At 45.4% G+C, this 26,919-nt stretch overlaps 1 protein-coding gene across 4 annotated transcripts in view; it reads left to right on the top strand.

Annotated features, from left to right (window-relative positions):
- The window catches only part of LOC119405969 (uncharacterized), a 326,987-nt gene extending 301,633 nt beyond the window's left edge, over nucleotides 1-25,354 (top strand). The window contains exons 3-6 of one of the 4 annotated variants that reach the window (XM_037672794.2): nucleotides 1,308-1,387; nucleotides 5,875-5,937; nucleotides 21,293-21,338; nucleotides 25,100-25,354. In XM_037672794.2, coding sequence (XP_037528722.1) covers nucleotides 1,308-1,387; nucleotides 5,875-5,937; nucleotides 21,293-21,336 — 187 coding nt within the window. In that variant the 3' untranslated portion in view covers nucleotides 21,337-21,338; nucleotides 25,100-25,354. The remainder of the gene's footprint in view (nucleotides 1-1,307; nucleotides 1,388-5,874; nucleotides 5,938-21,292; nucleotides 21,339-25,099) is intronic. The other 3 variants (XM_037672793.2, XR_005186483.2, XR_007417558.1) reach the window with 3 other exon arrangements.
- The last annotated feature ends 1,565 nt before the right edge of the window (nucleotides 25,355-26,919 follow it).

Below are 26,919 nucleotides of genomic sequence, written 5' to 3'. Positions count from 1 at the left end.
TTCACTACAATCGGGGCAATCAGGGTCAACATCCGAGTATATCTTACGAGGAAGCCCCACGAGTGGAAAAATCCCGCCTGCAATGTTCCCAGAGTACTCAGATATTCTTATATTTTGCGACGTAACGTTCACAGCACGGCGCCACAACGCCCTCGTAAGGAAGGCGAAATCATGAGTACCGACATACATGTAGACGCTCGTACATGCAGAAGCACTGCAGGCAGTCTACTCTAATAAGATATTTCATATAGTTTGCAATCAGCGACTGACTACATTTCACGCAAAAGACTGTTCAGGCCTGTCCATCGCTGTGACCGCGTGAAGCGGGCGCTCCGTTTTGCGCAGAAACAGCGACTGTAAACTGTCTTCTGCTTTCCGTTCGTCGAAAATTAATATTTTGGCATTAAGGAACATATCTCGTTTCGAAGGTACTTACACAAATGTGCTAGAGGGCTTCCGCGAGGTGCTTTTTTAGAGCGCCGACAGCAAAACCTATAGAGAGAACGAAGGCCGTATCCTACCTAGCACGCAATCGAGGCAAGTCCTATAGAGGGCGACTTCGTCTCTCATCGCATCCAATATACTCTACGAGGGTGAAGGGAAATTTATCTCTTCATTCCGTTCTAAGTTCAACCACTTAGGTTCCTCTGATTTTGTACTCTCACTCCCTTCGTTATCCTTGTCATTCAATATCCGCTGCGCTGTGTGTTTCCACAAGGTAATAATATGTTGGGCGAGTTGGTTTCTAGCTTCCATATTTTACAGCGCAAGACGACAACACAGTAAGGACAGTAAGGACAACACAGCGCTCCTTGTGTCTTGTGTTCCTTACTGTGTTGTCGTCTTGCGCTGTAAAATATGGAAGCTGTGTGTTTGCTCTGTGATCCTCTGATGGACTAATCGGTTCCTCGGGTTCTGCGAAGGACGCAAAACCCACTAACGGGCTTCTAAAAGCGGCCCTCTGACGCACGCTTTTCCGCGCAAGGCACTAATTTGTGGTTTCACTTGATGGCACCAGCAAATGCGCTACACGAAGATACAGATAACATTTCGGAATGCGCCCCCGTGGGGCAGATATCATGAACCACATTGAATTGGTCGACAAGCTACTTCAATGCTTGCTAACCTGCTCGTGAATTCTTACATATCTTTTGTTTTTACAGGCAAAGAATAAAAACCGCAATGAACTCGAATTTGAAACTTACCATTCTGCGTTCGTTTGACATGTTCAGTGAAACAACTTAGCAGATAAATTGAGCTTATTTTTTATTCTTGCCCCACCTAACACTTGACCATTGTCATTGAAGGAAGTCATTTACTCAAAAAGCGGAGCTCATTAACGTAACAGAAAAACCTGCAATTAAAATGCTGAGTGGTCCATACGCAGGTAAGCGAAACTGTCGCATGAATGCCTACATCGACTGATTTCCTTTCACAATGTACGAAACTACCCGCGCCTACGCTCGCGCTATTAATGCGTGATTATTCCGGATTCTTTACGGGCGCTCACATATTGAAATGCTGCTAAGTCTCATTTATTTTTGTGAGATGACCCAAGCGACGAAAGCCGTAGAACCTTTTAGATAGCTTGATATTTTGAAAAGTGATCTTTCAGAAATAACATTTTTTTCGGCGCCTACGTTAATATACACCTCTAATTATGTTCCGAACTACTTATCAGGGTACAGAAAGTCGCTCTGGCGCAAAGCACACGTTGACGTCGACAATTGTTGAGTGCAAAGTAGCAAGTGACACTGCTTTATAATACCCCTTTTGGATTCAAGGTCAAAATGGGAGCCGACAGATGAATACACGGGATAGGTTTGAAACAGGAGAAAGTGCCTCAGAGCAGGCTGGCCAAAGTTTCGATAGGTCGACCTATCTTTGTCAAAGGCGCCTTGTCATCCCTGGCGTGTTAGTTTTAAAGGGTTAAGTTTTTCTTTCCTGGCAGAAATTACCAACAGCGGCACCGCTGGATATGACGTCAACACTAACCCTTTAAAACTAACATGCCAGGAATGAGAAGGCGCCTTTGACAAAGATAGGTCCACCTATCGAAACGTCGGCCAGCCTGCTCTCAGGCACTTTCTCCCGTTTTAAACCTATCCTTTTGGATTCAGGTATTTGTCATTCGCAATATTTATTGCTTCGTTTTTATGCGTCGAAATCGCAATATGATAACAGGGTGCGCCGTGGTGGTTCACTCCGGAATAATGGCGACCATGTCAAGTTATTTGACGCAGAGTTAAATTGCATTACACATGTGTTCTTCCATTTCGCCTGCATAAAAACACGGCCGCCGTGGGCTGGAGTTGAAGCCACGCCGTCGAGCTTAGCAGCCTGACACCGCACCTAATTACCGTTCATTAGACCGAATTCTCAAGGAAAGACAGACTTAATGTGTGGCGAGAGGTTTATTAGAAAATTTTGGGAGTACCTTAACGAGTGAACAGTTGAGCAGGAAACCAAGAATTCGTGGAAGTCGGACATTGTGGTGCTCTCGGTCAACCAGCGCAGCAGCTTTGTTCTTTCGGCGCAGTGGTGCCGTTGGTAAAGCGTGTACAAGACCATGTCTAATTATCACTTCGAAGATGACTATGTATAATTCGGGTACATTATTTTATCCCAACATCGCACTGCTCGAAAGGGCAGGTAATTGTATTTAAATGCAGCGCCACATGCTAAAGAAAAAGGAGCAAGAACGGTACAACGCACTGAGTCGGTCCTTCAAAGCAGCGACTTTATCTTTGCACAAGCTCTACACATCGCGTCCTCTTGCAGCAGACGCTAATTGGTAAACGTTTCACCCGAACCCACGTGGTTTCTGACAGGGCTGGGCAGATATACTCGGAAAAGTATTCCGGAACACAGTATCAAAATACATGGACTGGAAGCCTAAAATAAACATACTGAGATACATTTGCCTTTAACGTAACGGTATATATAAGAGATACTTTTGTAATAAGAAGAAAAACGTATTCCGGAATACAGATATAGCAATACAGGTACTAGAATACTTTCTTATTTCTGCGGTGATCATACTCCACAAAGACATTTATACGTGCAGCATAAAGTTAAATAAGGTTACAGCACATGAAAGTTTCACTATTTATTTATTACAGTACACTCAGCGCCATCAAGATATTTTCAGAGTGGGGGGTTACGAAGTACATAATTAGTAATATAGACATAATTACACGTATGAATTGCAATAAAAACGTACACTATTTCACACCAACAATAACAAGCTTTGGGCACCGAAATCTACATACTTGCTGACAATAAAATGAGCTATGCTAGTTTAAGCAAATCGCTCGAATCTCTAATGAACACCGGTGAATTGAGAAAAAAGTATACATTTACATTGCACATAAGATCTGCTTTGTTGAAAAGCTTGCTCTGCGAGCTTCTCAAATAGCATAATCGAAACGGGCGACGCAAAAGCAAGGACAAAGGAAAGACTACACACCACAGAGCGCCTTCTCACAACTAACTTTATTAGAAAGAACATACACTATTTAAACCTTCACCAAGTATCACGTGCTCTTACATCATTGATAGCCGACAGGATACATAAACATGTGTTGCTGTAAAGATTATAAACGGTTACGAAACGATGATCACGTGTACACTTTTTTTCCTTTCCTATGTGATGAAACGATTGAGGAAACAAATTTTATCATCATGCAGTGCGATTGATGGCGTGCTCACAATAGATTGTCTTTTTTGTTAATGTGATGAGCCTCAACAATTTCTCTAGTAGCTTGATTCTTATGCTTGAAAATACATATGGTGTCATGAAAGTTGGGGGTGCATCCGTGTTATGCACAGCGTCGAGCAACGTGCGAGTACGCATTGCGAACTCGCACGTGCAGCGAGTGTCGTACAGCGAGTGTCGCTGTACGAAGACAGCGACACTCATTAGGGAGCTGGAGGCGTGAATGCAGCTGCCTTTCCGCCCATTGCTTGCCAGCAACGCTTGAAAACGTCCGAAGAAGGCTGCCTTTGTCATTCTCCCACGTCCTAAGCACGGATTCTTGGTTGATGAACCAGGTACGCGCAGACTCTTCCAGTGTAAAATAGACCTGCTACAACATCGCTTCGTCATTCCACTTGTTGATGATCGCCACGCGCTCGAAGTGTTCCAGCCAGTCCTCGGGGTCGTCGCACGGCGTTCCGCGGAATTCAGAGGGTTCACGGGGTTGCTGCAGTACGACGGCTGTTGGCAACTGGGCTTCAATCATCTTGACAGGCCTGGCTTCTTTTGTGGCGGGTGTTTTTCTGGAAGGAGGCCGTGGTCAGGGGGAAGTCCTAGCTGTCGGCGGCGTCTTCTCTGGTCGTCTTGCTTTGCATGATGAGGACTGGTGTCACGGCTGCACGATGGGTTACTGGACATACCCGGCACCTCCACCAGATGTCACGGGCGTCGTCGTCAACTGCAATCCACGGTAGACGAGGATGCGGCGAACAAGCTTTATTAATAATGAGGCGGACTTGTGCCTCTCGCATAGGAAACACAAAGAGAAAACTAACAGAACCAGAGCGTCGTGCCCATGCACAGCTGCCGTTCCACCAAAGAACAAACCACAGATTACGTGCTGCCAGTTATTTAAACGCTAAGGAAACAGCACAGAACGTGCGCACACCTATAATCAGATATTGCACTGTCTGATACGATCGGCCCATCGGAAGTTATTCGCAATCCGCTCTAGCCTATCTAAATGACGCTGCGACGAACGGCATGGCGCGTGGCAATATACTTCCTGGAGTTGGAGATATGCCTGAGTGACGGGAGGCGCGGACTTACTTGAGCATGTGAAGAAACGTTTTGTGTGTATGCTATCCATTGCCTCCTTGTACGCCCTCTGTGTTGGTAATGGGTGTTCGTGCCGTGTCGTTCTCTTCTCTAGTGTATGTGTCGGCATGCATAACATTCTTTCATAATGTATAGCTAGCACTTACCACATCTTAATGTCTTTATAAGACTCTTGAGCGCTGGAGCATTGACTATTTGCGATCGCGGCACATTCGAATTGTATGCAGACGCCGCCACACTATGAGCTGTGAGAAAATCTGCCTTCAAGTGAATCGCCGTTCGATTGTAAATGGTGAATGTAACACTGCTAACTGTTACCGTAATATGTTCAGTGCAAAAATGAGACACAGCGGACAGGAAGCGACACGATCCACTTTGTTGGATTTCTGCGCTGAAACTTTTAAATGTGGCAAACCAACTATCTCGCCCCCACACCTTGTGCAAGTGAAACACTGATAACACTGCATGAAATGGCAGTTAGCAGTGTAACACTACTCGGTCAAATGGAAATAAAACGTGTCCGTGAAAACACTCTGCGCAAGCTCGCTCTCATAGTACCAAGGTGTACTACCTGGTTCTCATATCTTGTCTCATTGAAAGACAACTAACACTGCTAAAATGGCAGCTTGGATTGTAACACCGTAAGGATAAATGCCATTGAAAAGCTCGCGAAACCATGCTGTACTGGCTCCCTCCCATAACATGTCTCAACAAAATACTGCTAGCACTGTGGTATTTGCAGTTAGCAGTGTAACACTGCTCGGCTAAACGGCACCGGATAGTGCTTGTGAAATCAAGTGCACTGCAGGTACGACAAAGCAGTCATGGTGCTTGCATGCAAAGTTCAATTGAGGCAATTGTCTTCGAGTTGTATATTTGTCAATTATCTAATATACCAAACAGTGAAATAAAATGTAAATAGGATTGCCTGTGTTTTTAACTGCTCCACCCATTTACATATGCATTGCTTGCAAAAAACACAATGCGTCAATTTGCCTGTTTGTTGTGCTGACTTCTGTAACTTGCAAGACGCACGGTTACTCTCCAAAATGGTGCAGGTGAAAGATACATAATGGATTACTGGAATTTCAACGAAAAGTGTGCCTTGTTTTTTGGTCCAGGTAAGAGTCACAAATGAAAATGTTTTGTCAATTTTGAGCTTTCTGGGCATAGCCTATATATATTATTCTATAAAAAACTTTAGAAGACAGAAATAAAAAATAAGTTCATTCTTTCAGCTCTATCTCTTTAAACTCATATGTAAATTAGAGATGAACACTGAAAAGCATGTGTTCGTCTAACTTCATGAATTTCCAATGTGCGTCACCTAGCTATATACTCTGAACACGGTAACATCTGACAAGGGGCACGTCTTGACATTCTCTCTCACCCATCAATTATCTAAAACTACTCTCTATTTAGATGACTGTTGCTTATTTCTTTAGATAGCCTTTAGTTATCTAAAAGCTCATGAACGACTTCAAAAGCGAATATGAGGAATCGTAAGCGAATGTGATCCAGTAGGCTATATTTTTAAATCACAACACGTTCTTTCAGTTCCTGAAATTGCTGTTGCAACAAATACGTTAACTAATAGAAACGCACCTTTGCCTGTTGATCTATTTTGCATTCCTGTAAGCAATACGCGACGTGCTCCGATCTGTAATTTCAATCTGTGAAATGAGATACTGTTTATGGTGAAAGACTAATAAAATTTAATGGAACTAAACTTTGGAACATGGCCCCCCTTGAGGTTTAAACTGCACATAATTCCGCCTAGAATGCAAGTCATTTTTATATAAATTCAAGACATGTAAGCCTGTGTGTTTGCTGGTAGAAATTTATTTTCTTTCTGTTCTTTTTTATAAATTATATGTATTGCAAGCTATAAGTTACAAACTAATAAGCATGTATGTATTCAAGAGCAAATGTATACGCGTGTATGTATGTTATATGATCGTTTTTTTTCTTTACTCAGCTGCTCTTTTCTTTACTCAGGCACATTAGGCTATCGGTCCAAATAATAGTTGTATTTCCGGTTTTCTGTTCATCAAAATATAGTTCCATTGATTGATTGATAGATTGAAAACTTAAACAGAAACTTCACTAATATAACGTTTAAGAAAGGGTCATGTGTATACAATTCGAGTACATCGTAATTATTGGCGCATGTTAATTTTTATTTATTTAGCGCGTTGTACCGGTGTAGTAGCTTTATCGTAGAGGTCACCAAATGCTTTCTGATTCACAGTGCTGGACAGTATAGAAGATACGTGTACCTTAGATACTATCTTACACTTTTTGAGTGTCTTGTAATTGTATCGCTATAGGTCTCGCAATTTGTGTATCAGTATCTTCACTTATGATTCATTAAACAATGCATCGTGTATATTTAGATACAAGATACGTCGATCGCAACACCATAGTGTGAAATAATAAACACTGGCAAAACTCCGCTTCTCGAGCGGATACTGCATCACTAAGCCACTTGAATGAAACTAAAGGGGGTGACAATCTCTTATCTTTCCGCCCGGGTCCCCCAGAGAGGGCAGGTGATGAGGTCGGCGTGTCGATACTGGTGCAACCGAGGCACGTGGTGCCGCTCGCGCCGTCTCGGAAAATACTAGTGCGCGATCGTCCACGCCCAGCAGACCTTTTGTTTTTCTTTTTTTTTCCTTTTTTTTGCTGTGTCAGGAGCATGACAATTGCTCTTAGCGACTGTCCTCTGCCGCGTACTCCAGTACGTGGCGCGCCTGTTGCGCAAATTGTCATCGCGCTATGGTGTGGTTATTAGAGTGTCTCTTGCGCATGGTTCTTCTTTACGAAGTCCGAATAATCTGAGAATCGGGTTGCTTTGCGTCTGATAGCTGTCATGCACCAGCGATTGGCAGGATCTTGAGGATTTAAGCTTGACTTAGACGCTGAGATGACCTATATGAAAATAAGATTTTCACATCTATAGCACCAATGGTAACGATGCTACATCTAATATAACAAGCATTTACTGAACAGAAAATATCTTGGCGAACCATATGCTATACAGCGAAAGCTGTTATGCGATCACAACATGGGCCGTTTTTCGTGCCGTATCTGTCACCTCCCGCCGCCGGTGTCCGTAACCACTATCGCGCGAAATAAGAAAAGGAAACGAAATGAACAAAAAAATTCACAGCATAACCATGGGTGAATGATGAAGAGCTTGGGCGAAGCTCCTGAAGCAACCATGGTTACACCGTGAAATCTTCAGTGGTTTCGCCCAGCAGTAATCAAAGCGATAGCCCAGTACATCATCAAAGACGTGACAAACACTGTATATATTTATACAAAAAATTTTAATAATCATAAGTGGTAGCTAACCGTGGCTTCCGTTCCCCCTTCATTATAACGGCTTTATGGTCGGTGAAGTGATGGATCGGTGATGGGTCGTAGTGGGAAGTTTGCAAAGGTGGTTACGCCGGACAACGGAGACGTGACAAGGTCAGACTAAGAGGAGCTTCGCCCCTAAAATATCCAGGATAGAACTAGATTCGAACCTGGACCATCTGCGTGTGAGCCTAGTATTGTATCTCAGAGCCACGCCGGGGCTTGAATCTACTTTGCAAAATGACCAGACTCTATACAGTCTTCATGTATATAAGGAACCACAATAACATATGTAATGTAGGGCGGTAGAAGAGTAAAATAAGAACCAGGCATCACGCAACGCAAATTCTCTAAGCAGGCGTCACAATGCAAATTGCGCATTGAGTGGGTTGTTGAATGCTTCAAACCCATTACAAAGGGCTCTGCCATAATTCGTCGTCATTAGCCTCAGCTTCAACAAAGTGCACATAATGTCTCTCAGATTTCAGCGGATACCACGGTTCTCCGCAGAATGAAGAAAGATTGCATAGTGGATGCATCTCTGCTTGAAAAAAATATGATGATTTATAGCGCAGTGGGTTCTTCGCAGTTGCACTTCTATTGGTTGCCAAGGAAGCCAATAAAGCTCCCATGATCCATTTCCTCAAGGTCTCAAAAATGTTAATTCCCTCTCACTCTCTTTCTCACGGTAACGCATATTATAAAGCGTGGTGGGCGAGTTAAATAACGACCGGGCGTCACGCAATGCGAATTATGTAACTAGTGGGTCGTTTAAAGCTTTCAACCCATTACAAAGGGCTCAGCCATAATTCTTCATCGTCATCAACCGTCCAATCAACAAAGTGCACACAATGCCTGACAGACGGTACCTCACTTCTCTGCAGAATTACGAATAATGTCGTGGTGGGTGATTCCCAATTTCACAAAAAAATATTTGTGGCGTAGTGGGTACGTTGCTAGTGTTCTTGTAGTAGTAGCCACAAGAGAGTTTATAACGGGCTCTAGAAATGCCGCTCTTTCAGCTTTGTCTGTGACTGTGCTGCGGTTTCCGCGCAGGCCTGGCGCTTTTTTTATTTCTGCTGTCTTTATTCATAAGAGTTCTTATAACAGTATTGTAATTGTTAGCAAGATAACTGTTTCATTGGGTGTATTCCGTGCGCATCATGCACAATACGTAGGTGCCTGTATCGCTTTTTATTGTCTCTTTACTGCAATGTCTCTCTTGTAACCTGCTGCGAAAATAAGCTGCCGGCTGTACTCGTACTTTTAACTGCCTGTGACATTTCGACTGATGTTTATACATGTAATTTACATTCCACATGTGTTTTCTGTTATGTCAAAGCGATTTTGAGGACGAATATATAATTGTCTGGGCGTGCCTGGATTATAACAAAAATTCTACTTAATACTTTGTAAAATAGCGAAATTGTGTTTGCGTTGTAATAATGGAAATTGTTAAGAGCCATCTTAAATGTGGGACGAAGGGTTTTCGAGAAACATTGCTTTACCTAATCCTCCGTTTTTCTTCTGAGCGTCGCAACGAGCCGTTTTTGGCTGTTTTCCATAGGCAATGCATTTTTTCTTGTCCTACCTTAACAAATGAGCTCACGATACTTCATTCTTAATTGTGAAAGCAATTAAAGTGCCACCTGTGTCATCTTTATACAATTATTCACTGTGATTATTCGATACGGTATTTTACTTACAAATATATGTGTTCGTTGTGTACGCCTCCCACATTTTTTCTACTATTTGTAATCACCCAGGTAATCAGAACTATAATTGGCAAGAGTTAATATCGGCGGTTGCCAGCGACGCTTTGTGCAGCTATAAAAGACGTCTCAGATGATTCTGGGCTGGGCATGTTTTCTCGTAGGAGAAAAATTGTTGAAAGATTGCTTAGTAGTGCGTATTTAACTAACGCACTCTTAACGCTAGCAGATGAGTAGAGCATGAAAAATCAATGCAGTTTTAGGTCCTCTACATATACACGATACGTCACAATATATGTCACTACCAGCATTGTTGCCGCTGTACACCTGCCCCGTGATCCAGTATTGCGTAAACGGTAGCTCACGGACAAGGTAAAACTCCACACCAATACTAAGGCCATCGCTCGCAGGCTTCTTGTTGAAGTTCTTGTGACTAGATCGCAACCCGCCTGCTGGTCGGTAAGCAGGGCAGCTAATCTCATCATTTGCTAAAGCGACACGCAAAAACCACGGACAGCGCAGTGTATAAAGAGCTCTCTTGATAAGCAGCTAAAGTAACCCCAATTGATTGATTCGGAATAAAACAGATACACTTTGAGCAATAAATACAAAACCTTCCAGATACTGACACACATTTCATTCAGATGAAAATGTGGGCGCAGTTAATAAACTTTGAAGGAAATATTTCGGTGTATATACGTATACGTCTTTGCCGCTACGCTATGTATATCTATACTAACGAATTTGCGAATCTATCAAACGTATCTTGAAATACGTTTAGAAGGTATGGTATTGGATACAATAATCGCGGTAGTATCTTTTATTTGTATCTGCAGTACTTCTTGCCCGTTTATCTTGTATCGTGCCACGATACATTGCAAAGCATCTTTGGTCAGCCCTGTTTCTGAAGCATTTGTAGCGTCACGTTTTGTATTGATATTCAGTCTTCCACGTATCTACACGCTGTGTTCTGCTGCCCATCATAAAAAAATGGTAATATACTCTCTACAGCCATCCGCCGAACTTTTCTCAGTGCATCGGCATAAGGAGGCTGCATAAAATATTTGTTCAATAGTGACCAAATTTCAACAACTTTTCATTAACAAATTGACAGGGTGCGTTTTCCAATAACGTACCGCTTTACAGCACTCACTGACGGCATCCCTACTGCTTTTACGGCACAATTTTCATCCTTACCAAAAATTCCGCTTGCAGCTGTGAGTTGGGGGTTACGGCTAAATACCGTAGGTCTGGCTAACTTTATTCTATTCATGCTGTAGAAACGTATGTTATTAGAATAAAGTCCGCTATATACTCTTCTAGAAATGTTGCTTACCTTTTGCCAATGCATTGAAACACCTACTTGAACCATGGTTAAGATGATGGCTGAAGGGCCAACGATCGATATTACTAAACATGTGCAGTAAGAAAGGGCTTCCCGCGAAAGCGTACAAGACAACATACGCAAAATAAATATTAGGCTAAATGCCTTTAAAAACTACAGGGTTCCATAATGCCACGCGCTGTGTTATTTTTCTATGCAACCGAACCACTCATCATATGTAAATACTGCCTTGCGCAAACCGCACCCAAATGGCTACGAACCTTCCACATTATTTTAGAACCTTCTGATATGATTGCGCGCATAACGTGAACATTAAAGTTTATTCTGGACTTTATGCGGCCACCAAGAGGAAACGCTGCACTCTTCGATGGCGCATCTATAAATACAGACGTGCTTTACCAATTCGCAGATTAGTCGACGGCAGACGACTGTTCTTGCTGTTATCAGCTTACAGTAGGAATGGCTTGTAATTTGGTCTCTCATTTTCCGGGCACAAGTTTATCCGAGTAAAGGGATTCGTCTTTGACCACTCCGACTTCCACCTGCTTCAAAGTCACGACCACATGACATCTGGTAGAGGTGCTGTTTCTCCTTGTTCCGGACGCCCCCGTGAAGCCATGAACCCAGCTCAAGTCGCGAAGAAGACATCGTCGCCAACCCCAACCAGCGAGCTATCTGCATGCAACAAGGCCTAGCGCAAGAGTACGGGCCTCAATGCGATAAGGCCCGGACGACCGAGGCCATGACCATGACTGCGGCAACGATGATCGCCACTGTGTCAACGCGCGCGCCAGTCATGCTAGAGCGACCCACGTAGCCACAAAGTTTCAGCGGATCGTCGATTGAAGACCCTGAAAGCTGGCTGAAAGCGTAAGACCGGGTGGTCATTTTCAATACCTAGAGCAGCGAAGACAAGCTACAGGATGTCAAATCCGCTTTGGAAGACGCAGTTAGGACATGGTTCGGGAACCAAGATCGAACCCTGACAACGTGGGACTTTTTTCGTACAAGGTTCCTAGCCACACTCACGGGAGTCGTCCTCAAGGACAGGGCCGAGGCTCTTCTTGAAACGCGTTGTAGCTGCGACCGAAAACGTGGCACTCTTCACTGATGACGAGACTGTTCCTCCACACAGATCATGTCCCGCCTGAACAGATGAAAGTTCGCTTTTTCGTGCGAGGTGTCAAGCAGCAGCTCGTCACGGGACTGATGCGTTATCTACAAAGCAGCATCCAATAATTTCCATCTGAAGCGACGACGATTCAGAAGGTGCTTAAAATCCGCACCCGACCATGCGCCTGATTCCAGACAGCGCAACTGTTCCAGCCCTTGGCCCTGACAACCTGTGCAAAATCATTTGAGTTATTGTTGGAGAGGAACTCCGGAGGCTCTCCTTTAAACATCCTGAGGTGACGTCAATAGCTGAAGAAGTGCGCAAGGAAATCCAGCCGTCGCTTGATGGTTCTTAGCTAGTACAGCCGCAGCTGCGAGCTATCAGCTATGCCGCTGCAGTCCGTCGTTATGCTTACCCTCCGCGCCAAAGCCAAGACGCCCCACCGCTGCCACCACCGACGCCATCCCGCCCGATTGCCAAGTAGCACTACGCACCGAGAAAGGCTGACGTTTGGCATACCCCCGACAACCATCTCCTCAGCTGCCACTGCGGAGAAGCCGTCCTTAGACGTGAGACTCTGCACAGGCGGCGCTGCGAAAAACACCGCCACCAGCGCCCTCATCGCAGTCCTGGCGCTTATGGCGCATTCACACTAGCGAAGCGAAGAGCAAGCAAGAGCGCCATAGCGGCCGCAAAATCGTGTTCGCGCGCGTCGAAAATGTTCACATTTGTTCTGCCTTTCCAACATGCCGTCGCCGCCGCCGCTTTCGCCACTTCGAGAATTCATTCTCTGTTTCGCGTTTCCTGAGCATTTACTTTTGTACCGAATTCAAGTTATGTATGAAAAACACGGAAGAGAAATAGTTTTCACCTTTTCAAACCACTGTTTCCGTAGTTACACCAGCAGAAACTACATAAGCGGACACGCCAGCAGCAGCGGCGGCGGATTCACCCGGCTGTGCAAAATCGAGACACGTTGGGTCCATGTCGAGGCTCTGAGTCTTGTGGTGCTGCACGGGTAGTTTGCAAATGCGCCGATGTGAGCCACCACCGATGCCTTGGCCGCCATATTGAATTTGCGGCCGGTTGCCTACGTCACGTGATTTAAGCTAGCGCAGTTCCCATCAAGCGGAAAGGCAATCCGCTTTCGCGTGGTGGAAAAATTGATCTCCGGCCAATTTGTGGCGTCCGGCTCGCCGCGTTGTTTTCCGGCCGCTTAGGCGGCGAAGCGAGGGGATTTCCGGTTAGTTTTGCCGCTTTCTCCCCTTTCGAGGCCAAGTGTGAACGCGCCATAACTTGGTTACACATAGAGAACCGTCCGCAAGCGAATGGGCATAGTCCACAACAGAACCCCCCCCCCCTATTTCGTTGGCGTCGAGGCACAGTAGCCTGAAAATGAAGGACCTGGAAAGCTTTTTCTGCCAATCCACGCTGCAAAAAAGTAGGAAACTCATCAAAGCATAATGCGGGCACAATGCAAAAGAAGTTTCAGTTATTCCAGCGCGCTGCAACTCGAAAGTACAAGCGAGCATCGCACGAAATCGAGTTCAAGGGAAGCTCTCCGATGTCCGTTCTCTAGCGCCTAAATGCGCTAAAATCGGGTATATACTAGGGGTGTGCGAATATCAAATTTTTCGAATACGAATCGAATACGAATATCCACCTTCGAATATCGAATCGAATATCGAATATCAAAGGAAAAATGCCTCCACAGTAACGATATTTTATTTACCATGTAGCTATTTGAAGAAAAAAAAAGCCGGCAGATCCCACGCATTGTGGGAGTCGATGTAATGCGAAGCAGCCAGAAAAGAGCTGAATACATCGTCTTGTATGTCAGTGAGGAAAATGCGTGTCCTGGTTTTCATGTTAACTCCTATTATTTATGTTCGTCACACAGTAACGTCGCGCAATACCAACTTCAGGGTAGATCAAGCTAGCGAAACGGCCGCCAGCGCACCATGAGCGTGGCACGTAAGTCATACTGTACATGACACGTGTGTCATGACTTTCATGTTAACTCGTGTTATTTATGTTCGTCACACAGTCACGTCGCAAGATACCAATTTCGGTGCATATCAAGCTAGCAAAACGGCTGCCAGCGCACCATGAGCGTGGCACGTAAGTCATGCTGTACATGACATGCGTGTTATGAATTTTATGTTAACTCGTAATTTTATGTTCGTCACACAGTCACATCGCAAGATACCAATTTCGGTGTATATCAAGCCCGCGAACGGCCGCCAGCGCACCATGAGCGTGACATGTAAATCATGCTGTACATGACATGGGTGTCATGATTTTCATGTTATGACTTGCCATTTACGTTCGTCATACAGTCATGTTACGCCATACCAACTTTGGTGTACATTCGATTAACCAAGCGACCAGGAGAGCACAAAGTCGTAGGCGGCTAGATAGATAGATAGATACGCTCAAAGTCGCAGAAGTTCGCTAAGAAATGCTTCGCATTTAAAACATTAACAGCCTGACTGGCAACACAACATACACTGCTATCTCCAGAACACAATGTCCAGGCTAGCACAATGCACATCACAACACAAGCAAATATCACGGCACAAAGAAAGTAATGACTGCATGTTATCGTGAAGAAATATGAGTTGCTCCACATGATCAGGCAGCAGGCGCTTCCTTGTAACAGAGACACCCCCCCCCCTGCCACTGAAAAGGCACGCTCGCTTGGAACAGAAGTGGCTGGTATAGGGAGTTACATGGGGCAAAGCTTTGCCAGACTGGGGTATCTGAAGGTGCCTACAGTCCGCCACCAGTCACGTGGGTCACTGTCTTTCTTCAGAAGTGGTCCCGCATAGTGAACGAGTGGTAGTGCGGCACGTTAGGGCAGCATAATATTGAAAATGTATGGTTACATGATCGCCAGCAGCGCTGCACGTCGGAGATGCACCAGCAATAAATCATACGTATTGGGGCGCTCGTCGCAGGCAGATATCGTGCCTCCGTGTACTTCCAATGTTTAGCGCTCCTCTCGGCAACGTTTTTAGCGATACGAACGCAGCAGAAATGGGGAAGACGAGTTATTGTATGCATGATAATCGAATCGCATATTCGAATTTTTCGAATATTCGAAGTTATCGAATATTCGAAACTTTTCAATACACGATTTTCGAATCGAATACGAATATTTCGAATGTAATATTTGACGAATATTCGAAACTTTCGAATATTCGCACACCCCTAGTATATACGTAATGCCAAAGCGATGAAGTACATACAGGATCAATTTACTCAGCTATGTGTCTTACGATTAGTAGTACAAAGCTGGCTTTGTCAAGGATGAATGGCCCCGGCGATTTTCCCCTTGTCAGTTGTGTTCTCCTTTCAGCTCTCGCTTCCTGTACATTCGACTGTTTCATTATGCGTCCTCAAATGGTCTCTTGGTGGTTGTCTTCCGTTTGTATATAGTTCGCCAAAGGCAAAACCGTGCCCTCCGAGATACCCACGGCAATCGCAGATGCCACGGGCAAAGCAAACCTGAAGGTCATCCCGACAAACATTTTGCAATTTACTAGTATGACACACGTGTTAGCTAGTTAAAACCGGAACTTTGAGTTTTCAAAATGTACGCGTGCTATACTGTGTGGTGACGACCCACTCAGATATACTGATGTCACAGCGTGCGTTTTACGCGTCCTCAGTCTGCCTCTAGCTGCTCACTCCGTGCCACACGGCACGCACTGCGGTCAGAGCCTCTGCTGAGCTTCATGGTGAAGTTTATCATGGTTCTCCGCAAGGCCTCCTCAACATAACAGCAGAGCCACATTATCACACTTTCTCACGTGACCTGCTGTCGAGAACGAGGGTACTTCGCTTAGCCATCACGCTCGCAATGGCCATATACAGCGCTCTTGCCTTTCTACTTCTTATGACAACTACAGAAATGGGTAAAACTGAGCGTTGTTATTCAGTGCTTTACTGCCGTGGCAATTCACCAAGCAAGAATAACGCCGATTGCGGTGTTTACTCGTAGCGTGCGGAGCGTTGTCGTCTGCTGTTGTTTTCGCCGTCCTTCTCGCCAGTGATCCAGCAATCACTTCGTGGTGGTTCTGTGGCGCGTCCCCGACTGGCGGAGAGAAATTCCCAGCTCTCGAAGTGTTAAATGCGCAAACACGCAATATGCGGTTGCGGTACGACGAAATATCGAAGATCCTCCGTGTAGTGCTTGACGTCCGGACAGGAGACAAGCCAACACGAAGAATGGTTTATTTCAACTGTAACGAGCTTATATAGATGAACGGTGCCCTTATCTGCACTTTTGGTGGCCGATACAAACGGCACGTGCAGCACTGCTCCCGGGTACGTCACCGCACGACGTCACATCCCTCCGTACTAGTCATTGAACCCATAACGGCGCACTGCACATCGCGTACTGGTGGAGCGCCTCAATTCCACTGGATCGGCAGGGGCTGGCGCAGGCGCAGGCGCAGGCGCCAAACTTGAGGGTTCGGGTAGCGCAAACGAGGCACTGGTACCACCTGCAGTGGTCACGGGCGTTGGGTCCCACACCCTCCGTACGTGGTCCCGGTGTCGTCAATGTGTGCTTCCATCTGCCGTCAGGACGTCGTACATAACGTGGCCCCGGCGCCGCAGCACGCGCGCCGCCAACCACCTTGGACCTGAGCGAAAATTCCTTATATAAACAGTCACCGCACTGAAAACTTCGAGGGGGTAACTGCCGCATGCATTCCACATGCATCGTGTCGGGATACAGTCTTGCCAAGCTTGACCTCAGGTTCCTTCCCAACATGAGCTCTTGCCGGGGCCTTGCCTGTCTCCGAGTGGGGGGTGGAATGCTGCTTGAAGAAAAACCGAGAGACTTTGCCCGCTAGAGTTCCTTGGATCTGCTGTTTAAGGGCACACTTCAACTCACGAACCATGCGTTCTGCTCTGCCATTGCTTGACGGGTGATAAGGGGCAGTGTACATAGATTGGATGCCATTTATCTTAAGGAACGACTGCATTTCTTCACTCGTAAATACTGCACCGTTGTCGGACACGATTAAGTCCGGCAGCCCGTAAGTTGCAAACATCTTGCGTAGTCGTTCTATCACGACAGGCGCGCGCGCCGACGTCATCATTTCCACCTCCGCCCAGTTTGAGAACGCGCCAACTACCACCAGAAACATGACACCGTTAATAGGCCCCGCAAAATCGAGATGTATTCTGCTCCACGGCCGCTCCGGCTTTGTCCAAAAGTGGGCTGGCACCCTGGGTTCACTCTGCCGGTTTTCTTGACATGCTGTGCAGTGCCGCACAAATTCTTCAATCTGCGCATCCATGCGAGGCCACCATACATGTGATCTCGCGATAGCTTTCATGGCCGATACCCCTGGATGCTCTGCGTGCAGCAGGACAAGCACACGCTTTTGCAACGCTTCCGGGACCACCACGCGGTTTCCCCAGACCACGCAGTCTCTGTGCACGGACAGCTCGTGCTGTCTTACCTCGTATGCGCCGTATTCTTTAGGCACGCGTTCTTCCAGCCAGCCGACGACGATCCATATCCTCACCCTTGATAGCTGGATGTCCTGTGCAGTACAGGCTGCAATATCCCCGGCGGTGACTGGTGGGTACTCTACGGCTTCCAGGAGCAAGACGTCACCTGGAAGCTCAGCGTTTTGATGACATCCGGGAGCCGGCAACCTGCTGAGACAGTCCGCGTTAGCGTGGTCCTGCGTTTTGCGGTACTCGAGTGTGTACTCATATGCCGACAGCAATAAACTCCAACGAAGCATGCGAGGCGACAGCACTTCGGTAATTTGCTTTTCCCTCCGGAATATTCCTAGAAGTGGTTTATGATCTGTGAATATCACAAATTTCCGGCCGGCTAAGTATTGATGAAAATGCCGGACACCAAACACAACGGCTAACGCTTCTCGGTCAATTTGGGCATAGTTCCGCTCGGCCTTCGTAAGTGTTCTCGATGTGTAGGCAATCGGCTGCTCAATTCTCGTGTTGTCACCGTGAGCCAATACAACGCCTACACCCACCGGGGACGCATCACATGAAAATATCAAGGGAGCGCTTTCGTTAAAATGTACCAGCAAAGAGTCTGAAGTTAACAACTTCTTAAGACATTCGAACGCCTCTTGGTGCTTCTCATCCCACTTCCAGTTAGCATTTTTTATCTAACAGCCGGTAAAGCTTCTCTGCTCCTTCAGACCGCCCACGCAAGAAACGATTGTAAAAGTTTATCATACCTAGAAGCGCCTGTAGTTCTTTCTTGTGGGTTGGGGCTGGGGCTTTGTGGATGGCCTCTACCTTGGTTTCCGCCGGATAGACGCCTTTTTGGTCAATGCGATGGCCCAAGAACTACAGGCTTTGTTTGAAAAATTCGCATTTGTTTGCCTGCACCCTGAGTCCAGCCTTAGCCAGCCGCCTAAATACGTCGGTGAGCACGTGCTCATGTTCCTCTTCTGTTTCACTGACCACGATAATGTCGTCTAGGTATACGGCAACTTGCGGAAGTCCAGCTAGTATTGTGTCCATGGTCCTTTGAAATAGAGCAGGTGCCACTGATACGCCATACGGCAGTCGACAAACTTTGTAGAGTCCTTGTACTATGTTTACCGTGAGTAGTTCAGCGCTCTTTTCGTCCACTAGCAGTTGATACGCCTGCGCTAGGTCTAATTTTGTGAAAATGCGGCCTTTGCCAAGCTTAGCAAAAACCTCTTTGCTGGTCGGTAGGGGGTAGATGTTGCTCTTAACAGCAAGGTTGATGGTGCTTCGATAATCCCCGCAGATCCTGAGCGAGCCATTCTTCTTTCGCACTACCACAATGGGGGTAGCCCATTCTGCATATTGAGTCGGCTCCAAAATTCCAAGGGCCGCGAGCCTATTTAGTTCGGTCACAACAGCCTCCTTCAAAGCAAATGGCACGCTTCGACATGTAAGAAACCGCGGTGATGCATCGTCCTTCAGCTCGATGCTAATAGGCGGCAACGCCGCGAACGGCAGCGACTCGCTGAAAACTTCCGGGAACCCGGCAGCGAAAACGTCCTGCTTTCTACCACTGATGTGATGAAGGCCTGTTACTTCTATCTGTAGAGCCCTGAACCAATCTCGGCCCAGCAGCGTGTTCCCTTCGTTCTTTACGACAGTAACGGCAGTGGCGTAGTCAGTGGCGTAGCCATGGGGTGGCACACCGGGCCCGTGCCCCCCACTCCGAATTTTTTTTCCTATGGGATACAGAGCACGAAATGACACTCGACCACACTTATCTGGCCAGACCCCATGTGGGATCAAGGAGGTGCCCCCCTCCCCGAAAAAAATTTTTTCTATGCCACTGCATGGAGTCTAAGCGCGGAATTTCGATTTCAGGTTAAGTAAGCTGTTACACTAAGGAGCCCAAAATAATTTTAATTAAAGCCAATACGCATACTTAATCAGTAATTCACTTTAGCATGCGTTACTAATGGCGTCGTGTAAAGTCCGTATTCTGGTCTTCTTAATTATCCTAATTACTTTTATTTAGTCTTGGGACTCCTGAATTACTTATAGCAACTTGGTGCCTAATTTAAGTTGCATGCATTGTGGAGCAATAGAGATTTATTATGCCGCTTTGTGCTTTTTGCTACCGGAAGTACTGTCGACGACGGGTGGCCGGGGGGTCACATTCCGCGACTAATGAGCCAGTTAATCATTTCGCATCACGAGGCGCCCATGCCCATTATTGCGCGTGCACATGCGCGTATGCTCTACTGCGTGCACAATCGCGCACAGGGCGTTTTAGAGGCCGCAATCGCAGAGCTCCTCCCCCCCCCGCCCCCAACCTGGGAAATGCTAAAAGGCGCCCGCCTCTATCCTTCCGGAGGAAGGCAACACCTTCTTGGAAGCACTGGGGAACGAGGCGAGCTTACTAGCGATATCGCGCTGATGAGCCGGCACCAGTCCGGCGCTCCGCAATATTTTGGGGGCACATGCACCTTTTATTTCTACTTGACGAAGAGTAGTCAAACTAAACACCCACGTTATTTCAATCGCGACGTTTCAATAAGTCACGCGGCCCACAGCCAGTCAACCCCATTCCATATTTGATTTTCATAGATGCAAGGCTGGTAAAAGAGCGTGCGCATGCATATACCAGAGCAAACTACCACAAATCTTTACCGGTGTCTGATGCAGTTAGGGAAATATTGTAGCAGTCCCCCAACAGGCGGGATCAATGTTTGCGGTGCCAAAATTTGCATTCATCTATTCTCCTGAAGCTCTGATGTATGCTTGAAACGGCGCTCACTTGTGCTCCCCAACGCTTCCGCGTTGATTTTCTCGCCACTACGAACCAGCGCTGTCGTACGCCGAAAATTTTGGGAGTTTGGCGTAAATGCGGATCCCGCAGCGCAGTCCGCCGGAAAGGAAGAATGCTAGGCGATGAAGCATGCTCAAACTAGGAAAGCGGCCCCTGTCGCTGGAGATAACGTGCCTACAAAAAACGCACTTTATTGCGAGTGACTTTCGCGGGCCCCCAAAAATGGATCCCCACGTGATAACCACTCTGCTAGAGCCTATAATAAGACATGCCGTTCTTACAGGAGAATAGTATTTGACCAATTGAAGAGCGAACAACATTCAACACAATTACATGCACTACAAAACTAAGAGAAGGCTCGCTTGGCACTCACACATGATGTGATTAACGACAGTATTGAGTTCGATGTGTGTCAGAATGGGCGCGCAGCATACTTTCTAATGCGCCCTGTCCGAAGCTGAGCAGCAGCCGTGCTTCAATATAACCACTGTAAAAGCAGAATGATCAACATGATGTGTAGATGGTCGAAAGAGCAAAAACAGAGCGTAAAATGATGACGTATAAGAACTCACCATGTTATTTCCTAGATACAGCTTTCATTGCGTATTTTGTATGTGACATTTTCAAATAGATTTCCGTGTTTTATTTCCATATACAGAGTTTGCTGAACAATTTCAGGATTTCTTCAACTATTGCATTTAATGGTATGGCGGCATACGGCTTCGAATATCTCCTACTACCTTGTTTTCCTCTGAAGGTGAAATGTGACTTGTAAAAGTGCCTTGCATTCTCCATTGTAAATCACAGAATATTGCGAACGCATTTGCATAGATTTGCATACTGATATGAAAGCAGCAACAGTCAGCCGAAAACTATGTTTTCGGAGCTCCTCACTCCGGCGTCCCTCATAATCATATTGTGGTTTTAGAGCGTAAAAACCCAACAATTACTATTTATTATAGTTTGTCGAAAAGTATTTGGGCGTACCTTCCACGAAGCAGAGCACAAATTTTTAATTCACTTTGGCTTTTCGCAAGGAAAACTTCATTGGAAAAAAATGTCCTGTTTTCAAGGCGGTATTGCAAGCACACGGAAATGTTTGGGGCAGCAGGTTGACGTCACTAAATAGTGAAGAGCTTTTAGGAACCTAGTTGATGTTCTTCTGGTTGACTTGCGGGCCATTTCTTTAGTCCAGAGAGAATCAGCTGCCGTGCTCCGGTCGCGTGGGCGCGGTCTCCGGTGCTTTCTGACGACAGCTCCTTTTGAAGCCGTAAAACAGGACGCGCTGTCATGAAGAAACATTTTAATTGCAAACGAGAGATATCATAAGCACGCAACGCCATTACTGAAATATACGATTGGCATTTGTATAATTGAATTAATCGCAATAAATTGGCGTTCGCTGAAAGCCTTCACCTACGTGTCGTGCGGTGAAGAAACGCTTCAAGCAACCTTGCTCTGCAGATGAAACCCTTCTCGCTTGAAGCAAATGCTACTGTCAAAATTTTCCAAAGAAGTTTTGAATGAAGCATATTACAAAATCATGTATAGGCAATGTTTTTCACTTTGTACGCTACGCTGCGAAAATAGAAGGGCGAACGGATCAATGTGGTGCTTGTCCTAACACTGTCACAATCTCTTCGCAACTTTGTAGTCTCACTGTTTTGATCGCTTAGAATATGCCCTCAAACACTCACTATGTGATTACATGCCTGATTTAGCAATCAATCTTTTAAGTTCAAAGCGTTAAAAATTCTGCAGTTTTCGATATTCTTGCGGCAGCTACACTCTTTCTCCATAGTTTCGATGCCGCCTTAATTCGTGGACAGAAATTCGATTTTAATGTCTCAGTTTGCTTACGGTTTTCCGGTTTTCTGAAAAAAAGAAACTTCGAGGACGCTTCAGCTTTCCCTTCAAGAGTAGAACACGATGGCGTATTCGTACCTTGTTCGCATCGCTCCCTCAAACGCCAGGCTGGCTTCGCTTCTAGGCGCACACTTCAACCGTGCAGCAACGAAAGGAACGAGCGTCCGCGTGTAAACTGGCACTTTGAAAGTGTCCTGCAATGTCTACTTCAGAAACAGTTGCGAAGTGCCCACTGCGACATAATTCTTCTTTATGCGAGTTGGCTAAACACCCACTACATGTCCGTAACGAAACAAGCGCACCTGCGCAGCCGCACAAGATGTTGATGCCGATGATGATGATGGTTAATTATTCATGTGTGGGGTGTCATTGATGGGCTTTGAAATGAAACGCTCGTTGCGCAATTCACATGTTTTGAAGCCTGGTGTGTTTGTACGGTTCAAGCAGACAATATTATATGTATTAATTACACCCCTCGCACCACTTTTCATTGATACAGTGTTTTTTTTTCCGAAGTAATGTCGAGCACGGGCGTTGCTCTGTCGTGGAATACCTGCTTGCCGCGAAGAAATTCTTGGCTGAATTTGCACTCCCATTTAACTTCTTTTTCTTTAGTTGTGTTTATCTCAAGTTTTCGCTCACGGATAACGCTGATTTTTCGCGCAGAACCAAAGACACCGATACCGACATTAAAATTTCTGCGAAACGAGCTCTTCACACTATCGAGTTAGAATGAGGAAGTCATTAATGCCAATGTCATGGAATATTCCACATATACATATGCACTCGCTGTCATTAAAACTTTCCGCTGTTTAATCGTCCAAATGACACTTTAACGGCGCCAAGCTATTTCCACACTCCCTTATGATTCGTGTGCAATAACGATAGGTGTCTAACACTAATAAAATTTTTAATAAACGTCGGTATTTCTTAAAAATGTATCACACCAAGGTTGTTCCAATTAACGGGTTAGCAACAAGTTAGAACATCATATACATGAACTTACCAAGAAAAGCTGCTAGCTAACTCTTTTCGATCCAATCTCGCGTAACTCCACAAAACGCTCTAGGGAGCGAAGTGACCTTAGTGCTGTCTGTCGCCTCAACGCGAAGTAACCGGTGAGCGCACTATGTCTGTCGAGAGAGCGCGTGCGCCAGCGTTGGCGAGAATGCCCTTATGATCAAAGTTCGCAGTTACTGCCAGATTTACGGAGGCCCCCGCCCTTCCTTCCGGTGCCCCATCACGCTCCCTCACCCGATGAAACACGTGCGGTTCGTTTCCTCTCTTTTTGAGCCATCGACGCCAGGCGTCGTAAGCGGGACGGTGTTAGAGCATGCGCCCTTGTGCGACGCTGGTGGCTGGTTGGTTTCATCTCCGCTTCAGCCACGCTTGTCCCCAGTGTTCGCGCCGTTATACTAGCCCGCTGAACGTGCGATGAGCCGGGTGAAGTTATAAATTTAGGCCTTATACGGAGCATGACGGCGACGGCAAAAACCAGTGGAGAGTGTCCACGTAATTTCTGTCGCAAAAAACAACACTCTCTATATTTATTGATTCTTCAATTGTCATTGATATCGTTAAGACCTCAAGTAAACCGGTATTTATAGCAGTAGTTCATGTGCTCTTGCGACAAGCGAAGAGTAGAACACTAAAAATGGGAGTGGTTGCTTTCACTTTCTTCTCGTGCAAAGCAAGCGAACGAAGGTAAACTATGTATGTTGACTAATATACATATGACTCTCGCCATTCCTAATAATTCACTCGCGTTCAACCTAATTGCAACGCAGCTGCTCAATTTACCCTAACATGCCCATAAATACATACGGCCATTTTCTCCTCGCGCATCTAGGCATCGTCATATGCGCAACCTGCTTCCATACACCACTCGGACTAACCTCTTTAAACATATATTCTTTCCCCGAACAATTATTCAGTAGAATAGCTTACCACCTCATGTCGTTACATCAGATGCCTTCGAGAAAGCGTTGCTCGGAGCATCCCAACCGTGACATAAGTGCGCCTTCTCTGTACTTCTAGTGCTTATTATAATGTTTATACTCTGTCTTCATGTAATGTCAATTTTTCGGATTGTAAATGCTCGGTGCTTGTAATAGCTGAGGCGTTTCTATGTGCACAATTTTGTCTGTACTTATGTGTATATTGTTTGTCTTTGTGCTTAAAGACATCACTCCATTTCTGCCATTGTTTATTCTTATATATGGTTTGTTATCTTTTTGTTATATTTGTTGTATAACCGATTTTGTGTTCATGCAAATTTGATTATTTCTTAAAATTTTTTTCGATGTTTGCATGTTTGTTTTTTTTAAATGTCCCCCTCCTACCTGGTATTTATTGGCCGCAGCATTTTCTCACTAAATAAATAAAATGTATCCGCACTTAAACATATGCTATTAATTTAGCCACTTGAACTTTGATATGCTCTTTTTCATAGGACATATTTATGGTAGAGGACACCCGAATGGATGGTGCAACTTAGGGCTAACTTGAGACGTGTAATCTTAATGTTTTGAAATCTAGTTGGCGCACACTTGATAAAAGGCAAGAATAGAAGTAAGCATACTTTATTATTTTCTTTCAGGGTCGCTATGTCAGCAGTATGTGTGGAATAGTCACGTTAAAACTTCGCGTGTATGTAACGCTGCGTACGCCGAAACTTGTCGCGGTACGCGCTACGAGATTTACAAAATAAACTGCGCACCATAAGCAGATATTTGTGTCGGTCTGCACAATTTCGAGGTGTGAATGCCAATAAACTATATTTGGCATATATTATTTCCTAGTGTACAGGGTATATTGTTGTGAAATTAAAGTCAATAAAGATTTGTTGAATAGACACCCATAGCACTACTCGTCTTATATTCATCGCCACTCAACGCACTACCATCCGTGGTACTTCAGAGTCACTGATCTTGGCTGAGAGAGTAGAGCGTTTTCACCACACGATCTGCACGCGCGCGACTTCCCTGAAGCGGCCCTGTTGTTGTCTTGGTTGAAGTACACTAAGCGCAGCTGCTTGATGCGTGCTCCGGGTACACCGACGTTTTACATGAATGCTCTTCGTACACGACAGTTGAACAGGGTGGAAAACTGTCTGACACTCTAATATAATACTTTTATTTCAATTTATCTCGCACTGAAGTGATGTTGAACAAAGAAAAAGAAGAGTTAACAAACCTAACATGTGAGTACGGCCCCTCGTCGTTAGGTGATGCGCTAGCGTCTGCTTTCCATAGCTCTTGCAGTAAGCTCGAAAAATTACCACTCTTGACAAAGACAACAAAGCATGTTGCTGTAGTCATAAGAGCAAAAATCTGCTGCAGTAAATGTCGTGTCACGCGATAGAAACGAGTGTGCGGAGAGCAACTTTGCGAAACTGCGCAGAAACACGAGTGCTATATCAACGACATAGAAGTAAACCGAAGGAGAGAAAAGCATTTTGAGCCTCTTTTTTTGTGACAGCGAAAGTTGTCATGCACACTGTGACAACACAGCGCTCCGATCATCATCAACAGTATGTGTGGAATGGACGTGTTCGAAATACGCCTGTATGTAACGCTGCGTACGCCGAAACTTGTCGTGGTACGCGCTACCAGGTTTACAAAGCACACTGCACAGCATAAGCAGATATTTGCGCCAGTCTGAGCAAGAGCTAATTTCAAGGCATGAATCGCTATAAACTATATTTGGCATGTAATAGTTTCCAATGTACTGAAAACCATATTGTGTAGTTAACAGTCAATAAAGTTTCTTCAATACACACCACATTCGTTTCATATCCATCGCTGGCACTTTATGGCACTTTAGAATATTTGGCCTTGAACTAGAGTACAGACCAATATCACCACACGATCCGCGCATGCGCGACTTTCCTGAAGCGCGACTTTTGTGGTATCAGTAGATTTAAACTAGGCGCAGCTGGAACCGCTGCTTGATGCGTGCTCTGGGTACAACGGCGGTTTACATGAATGTTCATCGTACACGACAGTTGAACGGAGTGGAAAACTGGGTGTTAACATCTAATTTAATAATTTTATTTCAAATTATCTCGCACTCTAGTGCTGTTTCAAAAAACAAAAAGAAGGGTCGACAAAACTAACATGTTAGTAGCACTTCTCCTCGTTAGTTGACGGGCGAGCGTCTGCTTTCCATAAATGCTACTCAAGTTCGAAGAATTACTACTTGTAAAAAAATCTAGAAAGTATGTTCGTGTAGTCATAAGAGCGAAAATCTGCTACACTGAATGTCGTGTCAGGCGATAGAAGCGAGTGTTCGGATAGCAACTTTGCAAAACTGCGCCGAAACAGTAGCGCTGTATGAATGAGAATGAAAGCAAACCGAAGGGGAACGAAACATTTTGCGCCTCTTTTTTATTGTGAGAGCGAAAGTTGTCATGCGCAC

Source organism: Rhipicephalus sanguineus, chromosome 9, assembly GCF_013339695.2.
Source record: "Rhipicephalus sanguineus isolate Rsan-2018 chromosome 9, BIME_Rsan_1.4, whole genome shotgun sequence".
Lineage (NCBI taxonomy): Eukaryota > Metazoa > Arthropoda > Arachnida > Ixodida > Ixodidae > Rhipicephalus > Rhipicephalus sanguineus.
The sequence above is the reverse complement of the archived record's forward strand: the minus strand, read 5'-3'. Positions and strand labels throughout refer to the sequence as shown.